This window comes from Narcine bancroftii, chromosome 5, assembly GCF_036971445.1.
Source record: "Narcine bancroftii isolate sNarBan1 chromosome 5, sNarBan1.hap1, whole genome shotgun sequence".
NCBI classification, from domain to species: Eukaryota; Metazoa; Chordata; class Chondrichthyes; order Torpediniformes; family Narcinidae; genus Narcine; species Narcine bancroftii.
The window spans coordinates 250,725,919-250,745,390 of NC_091473.1; the positions used below are offsets into that span (position 1 = coordinate 250,725,919).

Below are 19,472 nucleotides of genomic sequence, written 5' to 3' on the forward strand. Positions count from 1 at the left end.
TTCCGAGTTCTCTGGTTGCAGGCAATTCTTATACTGTGCACAGAATTTCACATGTATAAAGTTCACCAGGCTTTGGTGCTCAAAAGGTAAATGCTTACCGCTCAGGAAGGTTCTCATAGGGTTTGCAGAGAGAGATTTGTTGATCCAGGATTTCCACAACTGAGGTACATCAATAGTCACCTCACTGTCTCACTGATGAAACTTGCCCCGTCAGGGTTCTCCAGACGATAACCTCTTTTCTTTTAGACTCCTACAGAGTTCATTTCTGTTCCACTTAATCCAAGAGAAGCATCAGACAAATAGCACTATATGGCCATCCACCTCTCTGGAGTTTGTTTCAGTTCCACCCAGCTTCTCCTGCTTGTTTCAGCTGTCTGTCTGTCTCTCTCTCTCCAACCGCCAGAAAGCCGATGTGACTCTCTCACTTGCAAAACCCCTGACCTTCTCCAGCAAACAATAGGAGTTAGTCTTCTTGATTAAGCTGTTGACTTTAGGTAAACAAAAACCCAGGATTGACCTTTCTGTGCACTCTGGCAAAACCTTTGCAAAGAGCTTTTAAGAGCCAGAGTGTCTCCTGCTTGTAGCTTTAATGACATCATTTCAATTAGCACCTATTGGTGAAATGTGCACAGCATTCTCCATAGTTTCTATAAATTCACTAAATATCTCTTCAGTATTTCAAATAAGATCTGTTTTAAAGTGTGTGTGTGTATGTAACCTATGCTAATTTTGCCAATTTATCTCCCAAATGTTCCATTACAGTACCTAATATTTCAACCTCCACAGCCATCCCTGATAAGTCATCCCTGGCACCCACAACTCACCATGTAAAAACCTGCCTCTGATGTCTCCCCTAAAACTTCATTCCCTTAACTTTGTACACATGTCCTTTGGTGTTTGCTATTCCTGCCCTGGGACACAGCTGCTGGCTGTCCACCCTATCTGTGCTTCTCATAATCTTGTAGGCCTCTATCAGGTCTCCTCTTACTGGAAGATTCCAGTAATCCTCTCTGCCACATTTATGGTGCTGTGGATTGACCTTGGTCCATTTTTCTGCAGCATCCTTAACACACTGTGATTCAGTCGGCCAGGATACTCTCGATAGAACTCCTATAGAAGGTTGACATAATGGTGGGCAGTAGCTCTTCTCAGGAAGACCGATATAGATTCATTGATGTGTAGTGCATGTGGTCATTCCTGGTCCTCCTGAAGCCCATGCTCATCTCTCATCTTGTCCACATTGAGACTCAGGTTGTTATTCTCACACCATTTCACAAGATTGTCCATATCTTCTCTGTACTGAGTCAGCATTATTGCTGATGAGGCAAAATACCGTTGTGTCATCTGAAAATGAGATGACATTATTTTAAACCTCACACTGTAGTTTCATTACAAAATTTCCTGCTGCTTCCTTCCTCATTTCTATTTAAATGTGAGAACAAAGAGCTGACCAAAGGACAAGTGCAGACCTGATCACAGCGACTAAAACAATGTGGATTCCAATGTTCCTCCTCTACTCCCTGCCTGGTGAGTGACACAGTCTCATCGAAATCTTTTGGGAATCAGGGTTAGTTTGTGTCTAATGATCCACTTTCACTACAGAGTTGGTTAAATATATGTATCTGGGAGAAAAATTAAAGTGACATATGGGGGAAGCATTTTTAAATAGGGTGCCTGGCATTGTGGTGGAAGCAGACACAATTTTAGCTTTTAATGGGCTCCAGATTGACCGATAATTATGTAGGATTGGAATCACAGGGAATAGGTACAAAAGAGCAATGAACAGGAAGCAACATTTCCTCCTCACTGATTACCAACACAGGGAGCAGACATCACTCCTTCGAGGACAGCTATATGAGGCTCCATCTTAAAAAAACAGCCTCTATCCTCAAAGACCCCCACCACCCAGGCCACGCCGTCCTCCCTCTGCTACTATCGGGAAAAAGGTACTGGAGCCTAAAGACGAGCACTCAGTGGAACAAGGACGGCTTCTTCCCTGCTGCCATCAGATTCCTGAATGTTCAATCCAGCATAGATATTGTCTTTCAGTTGGTGCTCTATGATTTTTTAAATATATATATTATTGTTGTAGATGGACGTTTGCCCGATCATGCTGCTGCAAATTTCATGACCACTACGTTCTGATTCTGAGAGATTTAGTTTAATTTGCACGTTGTGTGTTGATATAGTGGTTCGATGCCCCGTTACGTGTTCTCAGTGTAATGGTAGAAAATGTGATGACCAATGTTGTAACGGTAATCTGACTCATTATGAGAGAAACAGCAGGATGGAACTCTGGGTGTAAATGATTGACAGAATTGTCCAGGGTGCGAAGGGAAGACCCAAGCGACCATGTCAGAACGCGTCTGATCCACATCCCCCACAAGGGGCTCCTGTCTGAAACCTTGACTGCTTTTACTTCCTATGGATGCTGCGTGACCTGCTGTATTTCTCCAGCACAGTTCTGCATTGCACTGGCGCCCCACATCTGCAGACATTCATTTTGCCTCCAAGTCAGATCCTTGCCCAACTATTATGGTGCAGCCGTGTCACTTGCTTTAATCTGCACCCACTAACAATACCAACATTCACCAATTTGTCTGAGAGCCCACGAAGAATTCGGATTTTAAATGGATGTTTAACCTGCAAAATCTGCACAGGGTTCGAGACACATGATCATCTTCTTCTTCTGAGAAAAGTATTAATTTAATTTTCTGCTTGCTCCGCTGAAGGCATCACGGAATAAATCTCTCCAATGTCTTTTGCCATGTTTACAGATGATTTTATTCTTTAAACTCCTTAAGAAAAGTTATGATTCAGAGTGTGTGTGAGAGAGAGAGATACAGAGAGATACAGAGAGAGAGGGAAGAGAGAGGGAGACAGAGGAGAGAAAGGGATGGAAAGAGGGAGAGAGACACAGAAAGAGGGAGAGGAGGGAGTAAAAGGGTAGTGTTAGAGTGGTAGAGCAGGCATAACAGAGAAAGATAGAGAAAGAGGGAGAGAGTGAGGGGAATAAGGGTAGAGAGGTCAATAGAGAGAAGGGGAAACAGAGAAGGAGAAGAAAGACATAGAGAGAGATATGAGACAGAGAGAGAGTGAGTGGAGAAAGGGAGAGTGAGGGAGATGAAGAGTGAGTGAGAGAGAGAGAGACAGTGATAGAAGAAAGAAATGGATGGTTGGAGAGAGGTGAGGAAAGGAGAGTGAGAGGAGATATGGCAGGGAGAAGGAGGGGTAGAGTGGGCAAGACAGAAAGAGGAAAGAGGGAGAGAGAACATGGACACCACTGGAAGAATAACAGGGTCAGACCCGCATAACTGGCTGCGGTGATGCACACATCCTGGGGGTGTGAAATGGGCTGATATTAATATTATCTTCACAATGTGTCTGCTGCACTAAACAGTTCCTTTCCCTCCAATCTCAAATTGTCTCCCTCAGTTTCAGGTGCATTGTGGGCACAGAGAGATGTGCGTGGAGTTCGAGGAAGAACGATCACAATCGACTGTCACTATGAAGCAAGTTACCGTTCACACCAGAAATACTGGTGCCGAGAGTGGACTCATCTGTGTTCTGTGTTAGTGTCAACAAACGGGGACCATGAACGTAAGCGAAGACTGTCAATCACAGATAACCCCACGGCAGGAATATTCACTATTACCATGGAGAATCTTCAGACTGGAGACACGGGATGGTACCGTTGTGGAATTTCACAACCTGCCATCGATCCAAAGTTCAACGTACATCTACTAGTAACTGAAGGTAATTTTGTCAGTAATTGACTTTATGTCTCCACTGAAATGCCTGTTCCATGTTTTCTCTGGGAGGGGTGTGGTCAGCAGGTGTCCTGGGGAGGAACCACACATGTGTGTCCTGGGGAAAGGTCTGATGACTGAGGAGATGACCCTCTCTGGGTGAGGGACAGTCAGATGCTGTCCTCAGAGGGGCAACCCCCACCTCGTGGCAAAGCAGCGCCATCTCTCCCTCCACAGCATGGAGAAAAGCCCCTCCCCAGCACCCTGTGGGCCACTCACAGCCTCTGCTGCAGGTCACTGAAGCCAAACATCATCACATTCTCGTCCTATGGTCACCGAGCATCTGGGAGATATCTGACTCATTCCTGCCTTTCTCTTTTCACACGTTCACTCAGTGTCTGAATGTTTGATCCTTTCCCACAGAACCCGTGTCTGTTCCTGAGCTTCGATACCTGTCCCCACCAAACGTGTCATGTCTGGGAGGTGCAGTGTCGGTGTCCTGTGAGTCTGCCCAGGGATCCCTTCCCATTCACTACATATGGTATGAAAAGACCCCGTTTGGGGATTCGTGGGTCTCCGCCACCAATAAACTGGAACTACATTGTCAATTCTTCAAAGACCAACATCATCAATATTTCTGTGAATCCTCCAATCAACTTGGAACAAAACGCAGTGAAGTTATCAAGGTGACAGTGTTCAGTGGAGGAGGAGAGATCTGCCGTTATATGACAGAGATGAATGGCAAAGGCAAGTGTTCACTTGAAATGTGAAATGTTACATTGAATTTGCAACATATTAGAAGCCGATTGAATCCCGGCTGCCCTATGAAACCCATCTTTCTTTGGAGGTGGTGTTGTGGTTTGGTGATGTTCAAAAATGAGTCAGGAACGGCGGGGAATTCTTCAGGAAAGTTGAAACCTTTATTTGCAAATCTAAGCCTGGACCCTGAAATGTCTGTTGCTACGAGACACTTCCCTTTTTTAATATTAGAGTCCTGACTTCATCACATTTCTGCCCCCAATCATTCATAACGTCATCCCTTGGCCAGTGCTTTTCATTATTCTCCACCCATTAATCTGAACATGTTTAGAGCCACCTATTTCATCATATCCAGCCACCTGCTGCCTTCTCTTTATGACTGTGGCCTTGTGCAGTAAGTAGATAATGGATTATTACTTTTGTAACATAGTGTGTGTAAAGTGTTATCCAGTGTTACAAGATGGTAGTTCATGTGGTTTATTTTCCATAGTGGGAGGACACTGGAGCAGCCGGGGTAAACCCAGGTCATTCAAAACATGCAATGACCTTCCAGACAGCACTGGATTCGAACCCGTGACACCAGCGCTGTGACAGGGTGGCGCTGACCCGTACTCTCACCGTGCCGAGTTAATTACCACCAGAGGGTGCAGTTAATGGTTTGCTCTTGTGACCCCTGTTGTTGCTGCTTTTGTGTTTGTGGTAATGGCACTCCGTCTCTTTGTCTTCATTGCCGTCAAATTCCACTGACGTGATAATGTGCTTCTCAAATCAGGTCGCTTGGTGGTGCTGGCTCGGATACTCCTGTATCTCTCTCCCGACAGGGGCAGCTGAAAGATGCAGTGTGCGGGGTCGATTGGGTTCTCGGTTATTTTGCAACAAAGACACTGGTAGATCACGTCAATGGTGGGAGTGGGGGTTGGTAGGGGAAGCGGGGGAGACACCAATGACCCTCTCTGCTTGGGATAGCCCTCAATGTTCATAAAACAGTGAAAGCCCGATTTGAATAGGTCAAGCAAAGTTTTGACACACTGTGTCACAAATAAAAGTTCTCACAATTGGAGGGAGAACATATGTTTTTATTAGCTTATAACAAAGGGGATGGTCTTCCAATGATTTTCGTAGGGCTCAGGGTTTAGGCGGGAAACCTGGGTTATTTATAGGTTGATGGGGCGGAGCCTGGAAGAGGAACTAGCCATCAGCACAGCACATCACCAGTGAATCTCAGTTCACTGCATTCACCCCTTTCTGCAGTATTAGGGTCCGTGGATGATGACGGAGAACACAGACTCAGCAAAAAGAAATCAAGATATATACAATTATTTACAGATTTAAATAATCTTGGGATCTGGAAATCCTTGAGGAGCGCCTCTGCCCCGGTGGGCCATGGGCTCCCTGGGTCTCCTGGTCCCCTTGTAGGGATGGTACAGTGGACGGTAGGATGTCTGGTTCTATGACGGAGGGAGATGTTTCTTCTTCCTGAACCAAATCTCCTGAGGCCCTGATTGGAGGTGGTGAAAAGGACTTCTGTAACTCGTGGGTCACCTTAGAGCAATGGACTCTCTGTTCCGGTAGATGCCAGGCCCCTGATGGAGACGGTATCCTCCCTGCCATCAGGGTACTCCATGTAGGCATTCATAGGGTTGGCAGGGAATAGTCTCAGCCTCTCCATCAGAACATTGGATTTGCTTCCCTTTACGTGCTTTCTTGGGAGGACCGGACCTGGTGTGGTGAACCAGGTTGAGAGGGTAGTTCCTGATGCCGATCTTTCCAAAACATGGTGTTTTCTTTTTCAACCTGCCCATTCCCCTGGGGGATGTAGCTCATAGTCCTGTTGGATTAAATGCCCCTTGCCAGTAAATACTGATGTAGATCCTTGCACATAAATGATGAGCCCTGTTCGCTATGGATAAAGCCAGGATATCCAAACAGGTAAAAAATAGAATCTGTAACCTTGATTATTGATGAGGTCGAGGTATCTGGACACGGGAAAGAGAACAGGAAGTGGGAGTTCTCATCAATGATGGAGAGAAAAATGTATTCCTGTTTGTGGAGGGGTGAGGTCCCTTAAAATCGCCACTGAACCATTCGAAGGGCTAGGATGACCTTATCAGGTGCTCCTTAGTAGGGTGATAGATGTGCTGTTTGCACTCTTCACAGACCTGGCAGAACTTTGTCATTTCAGTGATATCTTCCTTAGTATAGGGCAGATTACGTGCCTTGACAAAGTGCACCATGTGGATAAACCCTGGATGGTAGAATTCATCATTCAGAGGTATCAGTTGGCCGGTGTGTGCAGAGGCACAGCTTCCTCTGGATAAGGAATCTGGAGGCTCATTAAACGCATGTAGCCGATAGGCGATGTCAGAATTATAGGTGGAGATTTCAATCCTCCACCTAGCAATTCTGTCATTTTTAATCTTGCCCCGCTGGACGTTATTGAACATAAAAGCGACTGAGTGCTTATCAGTGAGGAGCGTGACTTTCCTACCAGCCAGATAGTGCCTCCAGTGCCTGCTGGCCTCTATACAATGGCTTGAGACTCCTTCTCCACAGAGGGATTCTGGAGCTTGTGGCCTTGCAGTTCCGGGTAATGGGTTAAGGGTAGCGGCCAGAACTACGTCCAAAGCATCACTTTCCACTTGGAAAGGTACATTCTTGTCCACCGTGTGCATTATGGCTTTAGCAATGTGGCTTCGGACATAGGTAAAAGTCATTTGGGCACCAGCCGAGAGGGAGTGGACCGTATCGGCGTACTGAGGGAACAAATGGGTGTAATATGAGAAAAAATCCAGGCATCTCCTCAAGGCTTTCATGGTCCTTGGAGTGGGGAGCTCTGACAGGGGGTGCATCCTATCGGGGTCCAGGCCAATAATACCATTCTCCACCACATAAGCAAAGATAGCCAGCCCAACTGAAGACTATTGTTACACCCGAGCATTTGTTATAAGCTAACAAAATTGTGGCACGAATAAAAGCTCTCACAATTGGAGGGAGAGCATATGCTTTTATTATCTTAAACAAAGGGTCGGGTCTTTCAATAGACTTCAGTGGTGCTCAGGGTTTAGGCAGGAAACCAGGGTTTTATATATGGGTCGATGGGGAGGAGTCATCCATCAGCTCAACCCACCAGCAGTGAATCTCAGTTCCACTGCACACACTCAGCCATTTAAAATTCTATCAGCCATTAAGAAAGCCAAAAAGTTCAAGGAACCCCTGCTCAGTAGCAAACTCATGGTGCCCCAAACTGTGGTTAAAAAAAACAATGAGGGGGCCTGCAAACACAAAGAAATACACCAGAATATACAAAAAAGAATTCTAGGCAAATGGGCCCAAGTAGAGCAAAGAATTACTTGTAAACAGAAAAGTCTAGTCAATGCAATAGGTGTAAACAATGCCACATTCTGTATATAGAGGAGACGGGGAATATTCTGAGAACGAGTCTCACTGGGCACCTTAGCATCATCACACAGAGGGCTCAACACAGCCATGTTACCTCTTGTCGAATCCCCCAGCTTCTTTCCCCTTTATATACAGGATATCACCATTTTAATCATGCAGGATCCCGACCTGAGACGTTGACGGAACCTTTCTACCCATGGATTCTATCTGCCTTAGGCCCTTTCAAACAGCTCTGTAAAATGGGGGTAACTGGGCCATTTGCACAGTCAGCGCCCAGTTATGTGGCAATTTGAAAGGGTCAAGCAGGTCAACCTGGTTGACCTACTTCAGCAGTGGTATGGGAACTCAGTGAAACTTAACCAGGTCAACTCGACAGCTGATTTGAAAACGAAAGTGGCCGTCCCACTTACTCGGATATCGTCAGTATTGCATTGATGCATTACCAGCATCTGAACATCATGAACCTCCGGTAATTGTGTGATACATGATTCACCGCGGAGATGGGAACCCCTTAAATTGCTTGTTGGCAATTTAGCTGGCAGGTCCACCTTCGATGTGAAAGACCCAGTAATTGCACTCTGGTCCTGTTAGAAACTTGTAATGTGAAATGGTGTGCTGTCAAATGTGAGAATAGTGAGTTTGATGGGCCTATTGCCCATCAACTCACCTGAGGCCATAATCTGATCCCTTCCATTCACTCCCAGACAATGAGGATCCCAAGAATTTCACTGTTCTTCCACTGACCATAAGGTATCCTCAGTACTAATCGTTCTTTGAGATCCTGCTCGTTGACCCCCATAACTCCTCTGTTCACTCCTCTTTTCATCCTTGCATGAATGAACCATGTGTATCTTTCCTCTGCAAATCTGAAGGGAGGGATATCCTCAGTGATGTAACAATGCAAAATTCATGTTGTTGTGGTGAAAAACGATGATTTCCATTTTACTGACGGCCACACAACCCCAGGAATTTATAGCCAAGTAATGTCCCAACAATGCGTGTAACTGGGGTGATAGATTTTGACAAAGAACATCTCACAGAGTTCCTGTTCCCCTCCTTCAAGTCGTACCAGTGGAGTGTTTGCCTCCTGATGTCAGAACACCTTTCACTCAGCATCTCAGTGACCATCAGTACCTGCAACAGTGTCGTACTCTCTGAGCACGGGACCCGAGGTAGCAGAGATTTTAAAGCCAGGCCCCTGAGGTGGGACTGGATGCCACACAACACTGAGGAAGATCGCACAGAACCACAGAGATCAAACTGACAATAATGACAAAAATCAAAGCAATTATTTTCCTTTCTGATCAAATGTATGATATTAGAATATTGTTGTTGATGTTGTTGTTGTCTATTACTCATTCAAATAAAGCCGTAGTAAATTTGTGTTGAGTTTTGCAGAGTTTATTCAACATCGTAAATATTGTTAACGATTATCAGTTGCTATATTGTTACAAGTCGTGAAATGTTGATAATCAGTGCTAAAGCTTTGTTAGACTTTTATTACAGAGTTCTGTGTTGTGTATTGGCCTATGTTTTGTGTGGTTTTATGTTAAGAAGTGACAGTTTGCCTTAGAGAGCGAAGGTGAAGTTGGACTGCTGAGAGAGTGGGAGACAGACTGAGCATGTGCAGAAAAAAACCATAAACCATCACTGGGTGGTGCTGTGGAGTGGAAGAAGGCCCGAAGCATGAGTCATGGCCTGGAGGACAGTTTAGAATACTGGGTATTTCAAAAAGGATAAACATTCCAAAGGCAACCAGAAGGATCCAGACCAAGCCAGTGGTTCCTCTCCCTGCAAGCAACACAAGAAGACAAATTTGAATTTTGTGCTCTCTCTCTCTCGCTCTCTCTCTCTCAAAGATCTTTTGTCTTCAGTTTACCAAACAAACTGAATTTTGTTTATGATCTTTCCTTCGGTTCAGATCGAAGTTTTGTGAGTCTTGTGTGTTTTTTGCTTGTTTTGTGTCTAAGATTTTCTGTGGCCTGGTTGGACGTGTAGCTAAGACTTTGATTATGTATGTTATATTTCAGCTGGGGAATTTATTAGTTTTACACGGTTATAGAGATTTGCAAAGTAACCAGTGGCAATTGTTATAAAAGGGGGGGGGGGATTTTGAATTAAAGTTTGAAGGTGAATTTTTGTTTATAAAGTAATTGTTCAGCTTTACCCCTGTATGATATACCTTCTTTGTGGTTGCTGGTTTGATCTTGTAACATAATTTGCGGACATCGTCCGGGATCAAACCAATTTGGAAGCTTTAGGGGCGATTGACTTGTGCTTAGTTATCAGTCGTCTGAGTTTGACTCAACCTCCAGCTTGAAATTAAAAATAAACGGTGAGCGTGTAAATCACCAGCAGAAAATCCAGCAACTACGAATATTAACCAGTTCATAGTGAACCCTTCAGTGGTTAATTTAAAAATGGCTAAAAAATCAGAACTGATGGTTATTGTTGGCAAGTTAAAAATTCTTACAGTAAGAAATGAGATGAAAAAAAAGGAAACTGCCTGAAAGATTGTTAAGCACTATGTAGGAAAGGGGGTATTTGAAGAAGCTGCATTAGAACAGTTTCCAAAGGAGAAGACTTCATAGGAAGTAAAGTTGGCTATGAGAAAACTAAAGTGAGAGGAAAAAAGAGAGGCAGGAAGGAAAGCCGAACGGGAAGCAGTAAGGGAGGCAGAAATGGAGGAGTGAGAGAGAAAGGATGGAAGCATGAGCTAGAACTAGCTAAATTAAATCTGACCATAATGCAAGGAGAGGGAGAAGCCCTAAAACCCACGTGCTGGCCAGGAGGAGAGGTTTCTGGTCAGTAGAGAAGTCAGGTTAGTTCCTCCATTTGAGGAAGCTGAAATAGACCAGTATTTTCAGCATTTTGAGAAAGTAGCTGTAAATTTAAAATGGCCACCAGACCAATGGTCACTCCTGCTACAAAGTGTTCTTAAAGGGAAAGCCCAACAAGTATACTCGTGTCTCACTGTACAACAAGCAGCTGATTACGAATTTGTAAAGCAGGCTATACTCCAATCTTATGAACTAGTCCCAGAGGCTTATAGACAAAAGTTCAGGAGTTTAAAAAAACATCAAAACAATCTTACCTGGATTTTACTTTAAAGCTCTTAGGAATTTTCTAGGTATGATTGGATACTATCGTAGATTTTGTAAAAACTTTGCAGAAATTGCACTCCCATTAAAAAAACTACTTGGAAAGAAAGAAAAATTTATCTGGTCAGATGCATGCCAGGAAACGTTTCTGAAGTTAAAGGCCTTTTTATGCCATCAGCCTGTAATTGTGTCCCCTAACTTTAAAAAGCCATTCTCTTTAGCCGTGGACACCAGTGACGAAGCGGCTGGTGCTGTATGTTACAGAAGAAGAATGGTGATGGAGTAGAACATCCTATTTCGTACTTCTCAAAAAAATTTAACGACCATCAAAAAAATTATTCAACCTCTTGTTTTAGCGTTGCTACATATTGATGTGTATTTTGTACTGCTCAAAAACCATGAATAATATATACTGATCATAATCCATTAGTTTTTCTGTCTAAAATGAAGAATAAGAACAGATGGTTATTGAATTGGAGCTTAAGAGTATGACTTAATTATGTCAGACATAAAGGGGATGGATAATGTCATCGCAGATTGTCAAGATTTTAATCTGGGTAAATATGATTCTAATCACATACTTATTGTAAAAAAATGGAGTGTTTATTTATTTATTTAATGCCTCCATTAATTATTAAAAATTTATTCTTGTGCACCAATGTTTTTTTTAGCAGGGGAGATGTTACAGCATTCTGTGTTGTGTATTGGCCTATGTATTGTGTGGTTTTATGTTAAAAAGTGACAGTTTGCCTTAGAGAGCCAAGGTGAAGGTCGACTGCTGAGAGAGTGCGATACGGACTGAGCATGTGCAGAAAATAAAAAAAATTCTGGGCTTGGACGATAAACCACCACTGAGTGGTAATCAGTGGGCATTGTTTTAAAAGTGGGAATTTGAATTAAAGTTAGAAGGTGAATTTTTTTGTTAATGAAGTAATTGATCATCTTTACCCCTGTGTGTTATGACTTCTTTGTGGTTGCTGGTTTGATCTTGTAAAACCTTCAATAAAAATGATTCTAATTCTATTTCTTTACCCTTTCATAAACAAGGGAAAATAAACTTACCCGTGTAATCTCTTTAACAAACCATAAGACTTTGGCCGTAAGATGTTGCAAGAAGATACTCAAAGAACATATAATCAATTGCTACTCACAGACTACTTGCAACTTGCAATTCATTTTATCCTTACAAGTGACTCTGCAGCAGATGCTCATCACTGCCTGTCCCCACTTTGGGACATCCTGAACTTGAAAAAGGCCTCAGGCAGAAAAACTCACTTACATATCTTTACCACCTATGGACGCTGCGAGACCCGCTGAGTTCCTCTGTGTTTTTAGTTCCGACATATGAGGAAGTGAAGGACTGCACTGTGGTCATTCCTCCCAACCTTGCTTGTATTGTATTACTTTTGTAGCATGCAGATTCCTCTGCACACACAGAGAATTTGTATCTGTCTTGTGTTAGGTTGATTGTTCTCATTCGTTTACTGAAAGATTTTCCCCACACTTTCAGTTGCATTGTGGGCAAACGATACAGTAGGAGGAGCTGTGGGGGGATCGATCACAATCGATTGTCATTATGCAGCACTGTACCGCTTACACACAAAATACTGGTGCCGTATTTGGAATCAACGCTATACGGTTTTAATACAAACAAGTTGGCCACTTAATAAGCTCCGCAGAAGATCCATCACAGATAATCTGGAACAAGGAATATTTACTGTTACCATAGAGGATCTTTGCTCTGAAGACACGGGCTGGTACAAATGTGGAATCACAACATCTAGCAATGATCCATTGCTCGAAATTCATCTAAATGTATCTGAAAGTATGTATCTCATTGAACGCTATCATATCTCCACTGAAATATCTGATCCATGTGGTCTCTGGGAAGGTTCAGACAGCCCCGATATCCTGATGCTCTGCAGCTGAGCAGAGTCGTGCGGGGAGCAGGAGGGTGGGGAATGCCCCCTCTTTGCTTCACCCAGCATGGGATCCGTCTCAGTAAATGATCACAGAGACTGACTGAGATGCTCAGCATATTTTCCTGACTCTGATCACCCTGACCGAGGTCTGCATTCAGACTCAAATGAACAAGGACAGATCAGCAAGTCACTCCTGATGCTTATGGTCAAGATTCCACTAAAATCAGAGGAAGGGGTTCAGTTCCCAAATCTCCACAGACTGTTACCACGTGTCAGTTCCTTAATTCTCAGAATGCCAGTCTGAGCTTTTGCCACTGACATCCCCCAATCCCTGCTAATCCCTGGCTACAGTTTGCATTCATGTTTCTACGGATTATATTGGATTGGCAGTCCCACCAATTGAGGCCTTGAACTGGCCCAGCAATGTTCCTGCTTCACCAGAGCTCAGAAATGGTAAGGAAACAGAAATCATCGGTATGTGATCATCCCAGGTCACCTTTGGCCAACCACATTTACCTTGACTATCCCAATACACATCTATACCAATCTTCATTGACCAGCAGTCAAACCATAAGCTTTCTTTGCCATGACAATTCTAGTGCTTACAATGTCCAGATTCCTCTCACATCTGGGTTAAAAATTCATTTCTCAATTCCACCATGATCCTCCTGGCTGCTAATCTTACCCCCCTATGCCCTTCAGGTTTAAACAACCCTGAAATGTGAAAATTAATCCCTCTATTTTCCCTATCCATGCCTTAGAATTTTGTATATTGATATTAGATCCCTTGCCAGTTTCTTCCCCGGCTAGAAGTACAAACCTAGCTGACTCAGTATTTCCACGATACTGAGAGTTTGACTGCAGGCAACATCCTGGCATCTTCTTTTACATCCCCTCAAACAAAATCACATTGTTCCAACGATACAGTGTGACAGATTGTGTTGTGTTTGTAATGCATACAGATATGTTTTGGGCGATAAAGTGTGGCAAGTTTTTTTACTGTAGGTCACATACAAACAGTTCAAAACAGATCTCATTTAAAATACGGGAACTCTGCTCAAGCAAGACATTCTGATCCCAAAGGCCTTTGCAAAAGCCAAGGGAGTCACTAATAGATTGTTGTTTTGAAAAGCAACAGATGAAAGAACTCAGAGGAGTAAGTTTGGAGCCTCAGTCTGTCTGAGTGGAGGTTGCTATTCTAATAGGGTGATGTAGGTTTGAAAGCAGAGAGAGTAAAACAGGCTTTTCTCTGAGAGAGAGAGAGACAGCGAGGGAGAGAATTCAGTTCTAAAATTCTACAGTTCCACAGCAGCAGCTGGGACTGGAACAGAACAAGCTGGCAAGCTTGTGGATAAACCCCATTCTGAAGACGTGTTGTGAGTGCTTAGTTCAACCTGATCAAAGCCCTTGTGGTCCATAGAAGAGGAGAGGACTGGCTGCCTAATGTTTTGAAATAAGAGAAACAAAAATGAGGTCTATGATGACCTGAAAGAAAGAGTTAAACCCTGACGGAGCAAGTTTCTTTGGAAAGACACTGATGTGGCTAATTAAAAGGGATCACTCTGTGTCCAGAGAACAACAAATCTCTCTCCATGAAAACCAACAAAAACCTTCCTGAACGGTAACCACTTACCTTTCAAACACCAAAGCCTGGTGAACTTCATAAATGTTAAATTATGTGCCCAGTTAACGAATTGCCTGTAACCAGTGAACTTGCAGGAATAAGAAGTGAGATTGGTTTGTGAATTAAAGAACTTTTCTAAACTTGCAAGCACATTGCATACATGTGTGCTTGGAATTAGAAGGGGATTAAGTTATGTTTGTTAAGTTAATAGTCATGCATTAAGGTTTGATCCTAATTTCATGTTTAAAAATAATTAAAAGCAAATTTTGTTTAAGTAACAATTTGCCTTGGTGAATATCTATTGCTGCTGGGGTTTTGGGTCCTCTGGGCTCGTAATAATGGTGACTAGATGAGTGAATGGTCAGATTCTTATAGCAACATCTCCTGTGCATTGTAAATGGCAGCCAATTACACTGAACACATCTCACTATAAAAGCAATCAGCTCTTACTTAAAACAAGGGCTTCTATAGGACCTCTTTTCTCACCAGCTGCTAGCAGAAACTGAATTTTATTTCCTTGTCTCAATAGGACTTGAATATGTTTGTCACAGATATACAACAGCGTCTAATTCAACGGTGAATTCTGAACATCATAAGATAAGTTCCAACAGTTCTCTGAGGTAAACTGATCAATCTATTTCCAACAAAAAGTATGATACTCTCAGTGCTGATCTTTTTAATGTTACGGCTCCAAGGTAGAATCAGGTGGGGGATGAATTTGTCCTTACTTCAATAGCTTTAACTGCCATTTAGAGTATTGATTGATTGTACAGTGGCTCTGTGAATAGAGCAGTGGCCTCACAATGCCAGAGACTCCATTCACTTTGGTCCTTGGGGTTGTCTGGATGGTGTTTGCATATTTTTTCTTTTATGTTTTCTCTGGGTGCATCAGCTTCCTTTCAAACCCCCCCACTCTCCCCACCCGCCCCATCTCCCTTAGATGTGCGTGTTGATAGATAAATGTAAATTGCCCCTAAATAATAGCTACGTGGTTGAATCTGGTGGGAAGTGGGCAGGATGTGGGGAAAATGAAATTGGGCAAACATCGGAGAAGTGTTGAAGTATCTATGCCCCAAATAATATGAACTATGAAATATTCATTTCAGGTGTATTTGTTCCCTCTCTTTCCTTCTGAGATACTTCTGTACATTTCCCCTCTCCTCAACCTGACTTTTGTCCCATTCCCACACTTCCCCTCCTAGTCCTACACAGATTCTCATCCCAACCCTCTTCTGGTTCCATCCACCCACATTTCACTGTAGGATTCACACCCCTTCTCCTTTCCGTTCCATTCTGTTCAATGTGTCCTTCACCCGCCCCTTCATTGCTCCCATTTATCAGATGACAACACAGGTGGCCTTTATCTTCACATCACCCACTCTGGCCACCTCATGCCTCACCTTGAACTGGCCCATCTTCATTCACCTGACCCTTTTTTTCCCCATGCCTCACTATTTCTTTGCTTGGCACCTGCCATTAATAATCTCGCTAGATCAGCAATGCCTGACATCCTACAGTTCTCCCATAAGGTTTGTCAAGAAGGGGCAGGTTTATGTACGGGGACACTTTTGATAAGCACCATGGCCTCATTTGTGGTAGTAAATGAACACAAGAACACTGGACAATAGGAGTAGCAACAGGCCAGCAGGAGCATCATGCCTGCCCCATCTAATAATGTGATCACAGAGATATCAACCCCGCATCTTGGCCAATTTCCTTTGCCCCACCATTCCTCTACTTACCACAGATTTACCCATCTCCACGTCAATGGTTCATGCTCCACCACCCACTGGGGTATATACGTGCCTTATCTGTACCAATCATTAACAAACTAACAAGGAAGTTCTCCATTGGGATTGCACGGGGAACAGGAGTAAATGTTTCCAACACCAAACCGTCTCATTTCCTGCCACTGATTCTGCATCTCTCCCCCTTTGCACAGTTACTTGATATGGGAAGTGGGGCGATGGCTACTCTTCGCTCTGCTGGTGATCTGCACCATCTCAGTCAGCTGGTTCACCAGAGAAACCAAGGTGGGTTTGATGGAGACCAGCGCGGTCGTTGAATGTTGCCAAACACTTTGCGTGAGCGCTCTCCTATGTACTGATAGTTTAAGGGAAAAATAATTCTTCCACACATGCAAGACAGAAAAGTGCTGGACAAACTCAGCAGGTCAGGCAGCATCTGTAGGAAGCAAAGGATATAATTTGTCTCCACCGTAAATCTCACAGCAAAGATAACCTTTGCTTCCGATCATGGTGCGTGACCTGCTGAGTTTCTCCAGCACTGTTGTGTGTTGAGTGACAATCACTGCGTCTGCAGACTTTCCGGTTTCATTTCATACACACAGACTCTTTTGTATCCTCTGCTCAAGCAAAGCTTCTGCAATGTGGGGTTTCACTCCTTGTTTGTGTCTGGAATAAATTGGATGGTTAATGTTTTGAAGTCCGTGAGTGAGTTGGAATTCTATTGCGAGTGGTCTGTGAAATAGAGCAGAGTTCCCGGTGTCTTGAGTCTGACCAAATCACCCTTGTCTGTTGCAGGGACCCCATGCATTGGGCCCTCACAGTTTGGCCTCCGAAGGGAAATGAAGACACCCAGATGACTTGGAATGTCAGGGACTATTTTACTCCATCAGATATTCATCATCCATCGTCCTTTTGCTGAATATTTATAGGTTGCACAGAATTAATATCTCAATTAATATTGAGATTAATATCTCAATATCAGAATTAATATCTCTTATCATTAAACCAATATCTCAATGATGCTGAATTTATAATAACAAGGATGTATTGCTTCAGGAAATGTCGAAGTTTCTAGAATCCAATTTCCAGCACGTTTCTGTCACTCATTTCAATATTTGGGCATTTTCTTTTCTCACCCCACATCGATAGAACATGTTATATAGTCGGGGTGATGTGAACTATTTTGTAATTGCGTAAAGATACACACTTCACACTGAGGTAACTATAGAGCACCACAGTGTGGCATGTGTATGTATATATATATATATATATATATGTGTGTATAGATGTGTGTGAATAGCTTTTTCCTAAGATGGTGGAGGGCATCAGTAAGTCAAGTCTGTTCTGTTAATTAAATCTCACAACTCTAAGTTATTTAAGATGCCTCTTTATTAAGTCAAGATATATAAGGGAACCCTGCCGTGCCTGCAAAATGCTGAAGAGCCATTACTGCTTCCAACCCTGTTCTATTGATTCAACTCACTGATGTTTAATGCAATAACCAATAAAATGATTGGTATAAATTCTTGTTGTCACTCAGCTGTTTATCTCGGACCGGTTTCAATCATTTTGAAAAGAAATTCAGATACGGATCATTGATTGGATTCAGGGTCCAGATACCCACCTCCCCACCCAGTTACCAACAGTTGATAAAGTTTAGAAGAAGGGATCAATTAATCTTTCACGTCATAAAATCCCATCAGAACAACTTTAGACAAGGACGTTGACCTGAGGCATTAACTTTTTTATTTCATTTATATTTCTGACCTGCTGAGGTTTTCCATCATCTGCGGGTTTCGGCTCATTCCCGTACATATTTAGCTGGTCCATTCAGACAAATTAATACACCAAGAATGCTGTAGAGAGTTATTCATAGGTCATGGAACATAAACCAGAAGGAACGGGGACAGACCCTTTGCATCTCCTGTCAGGAGGTAGCAATAATACAATTGCATTATATCCAATCTAACTCAAACTAGGCTGCTTGCACATGCTCGACTCCTTCTATCCCATATGTGTTCAAATGTTTATCTAGAAGTCGCATAAATGCTATGATTGTATCTGCTTCTAGCACCAATGTATCCAGCAGATTTTGTGCACATCTCCCTTAAACTCCCTCCCCTCACCTTAAATAATGTGGACTCGTGTGTGATGCTTTTACGCTGTGGAAAAGATTCTGACTGTCCACCGTATCACTACATTTCATAATTTTATAACCTTCTATCCAACAGCATTCTCTACCCAGGGAAAACAGACCAGGTTGGTCCAACATCTCCCCATAATTCATACCCTCTAAACTAGGGGACTTCCCTGTAAACCTCTCTGTACCCAGTTCAAAGATCCACATCCTTCCTGTAACAGGGCGAGCAGAACTGTTCCAAGCGCAGCCTAACATCATTAATTTTGAGTTGAAAAATGACTTTCTCACTTTGATACACGTTGTCCAATGAAGCCAAGCAAACCAAACTCCTTCCGTATTACATATTGACATTTGTGTGACCACGTTCAATGAACTATTGACCTGGACCCCCAGATCCTTCTGCACTTCAGGTTTGTTTGTGGCCTTGGAAGAAGGTGTAGATGTAGAAACAGATTTTGCTCTTTATGCATTTACCACAGGGGGTTGTAGAGGAGGGGGATTGTGGTGGGTGGGGAGGAGGAGAAGAATTGTGGCTCATATTGAGGCATTTAACTGCAGCACGATCTCACGACTACCCACATTCCGCCTCCACCACATCCATTTTACACAGGGCTGTCTCACTGAGATGCCCTAGTCCGCTCTTCTCTCCCCATTCCATATACCCAGTGTGGCCTCATTGACACTGGTGAGTCCAAATGCAGATTGAATGCCTGCATTGCCAAACTCTGACCCACTGTACATCGAAACACGAGCTTCTTGTTCTCAACCGTTTCAACTCCCCCAACCATCCAATGCAGATATTTCTGACCTCGACCTCATCCATGTAAATGTCAGGAATAACACATCATACTCCTCCTGGACAGACTTAAATCTCACAGCATGAACATCCATTTTCCAACTTTAGGTAGACACGATGTCCTTCCCTATCTGGTTCCACTGTTTCCATTTCTTATTTACCTATTTCTTGACAAAAGCTTTATCCAAACTTTTCTTCACACCCTCCCTTCCTTGTCAACCCTCCTTCCACCTC

General features: G+C 43.2%; 1 protein-coding gene across 1 annotated transcript in view; it reads left to right on the forward strand.

The window, feature by feature from the left end:
* The first annotated feature begins 1,442 nt into the window (after positions 1-1,442).
* LOC138765548 (uncharacterized) overlaps positions 1,443-19,472 on the forward strand; it is a 55,301-nt gene continuing 37,271 nt past the window's right edge. The window contains exons 1-5 of the mRNA XM_069942579.1: positions 1,443-1,527; positions 3,436-3,756; positions 4,173-4,496; positions 15,084-15,174; positions 16,497-16,638. Of these exons, the coding sequence (XP_069798680.1) occupies positions 1,491-1,527; positions 3,436-3,756; positions 4,173-4,496; positions 15,084-15,174; positions 16,497-16,638 (915 nt within the window). The 5' untranslated portion in view covers positions 1,443-1,490. The remainder of the gene's footprint in view (positions 1,528-3,435; positions 3,757-4,172; positions 4,497-15,083; positions 15,175-16,496; positions 16,639-19,472) is intronic.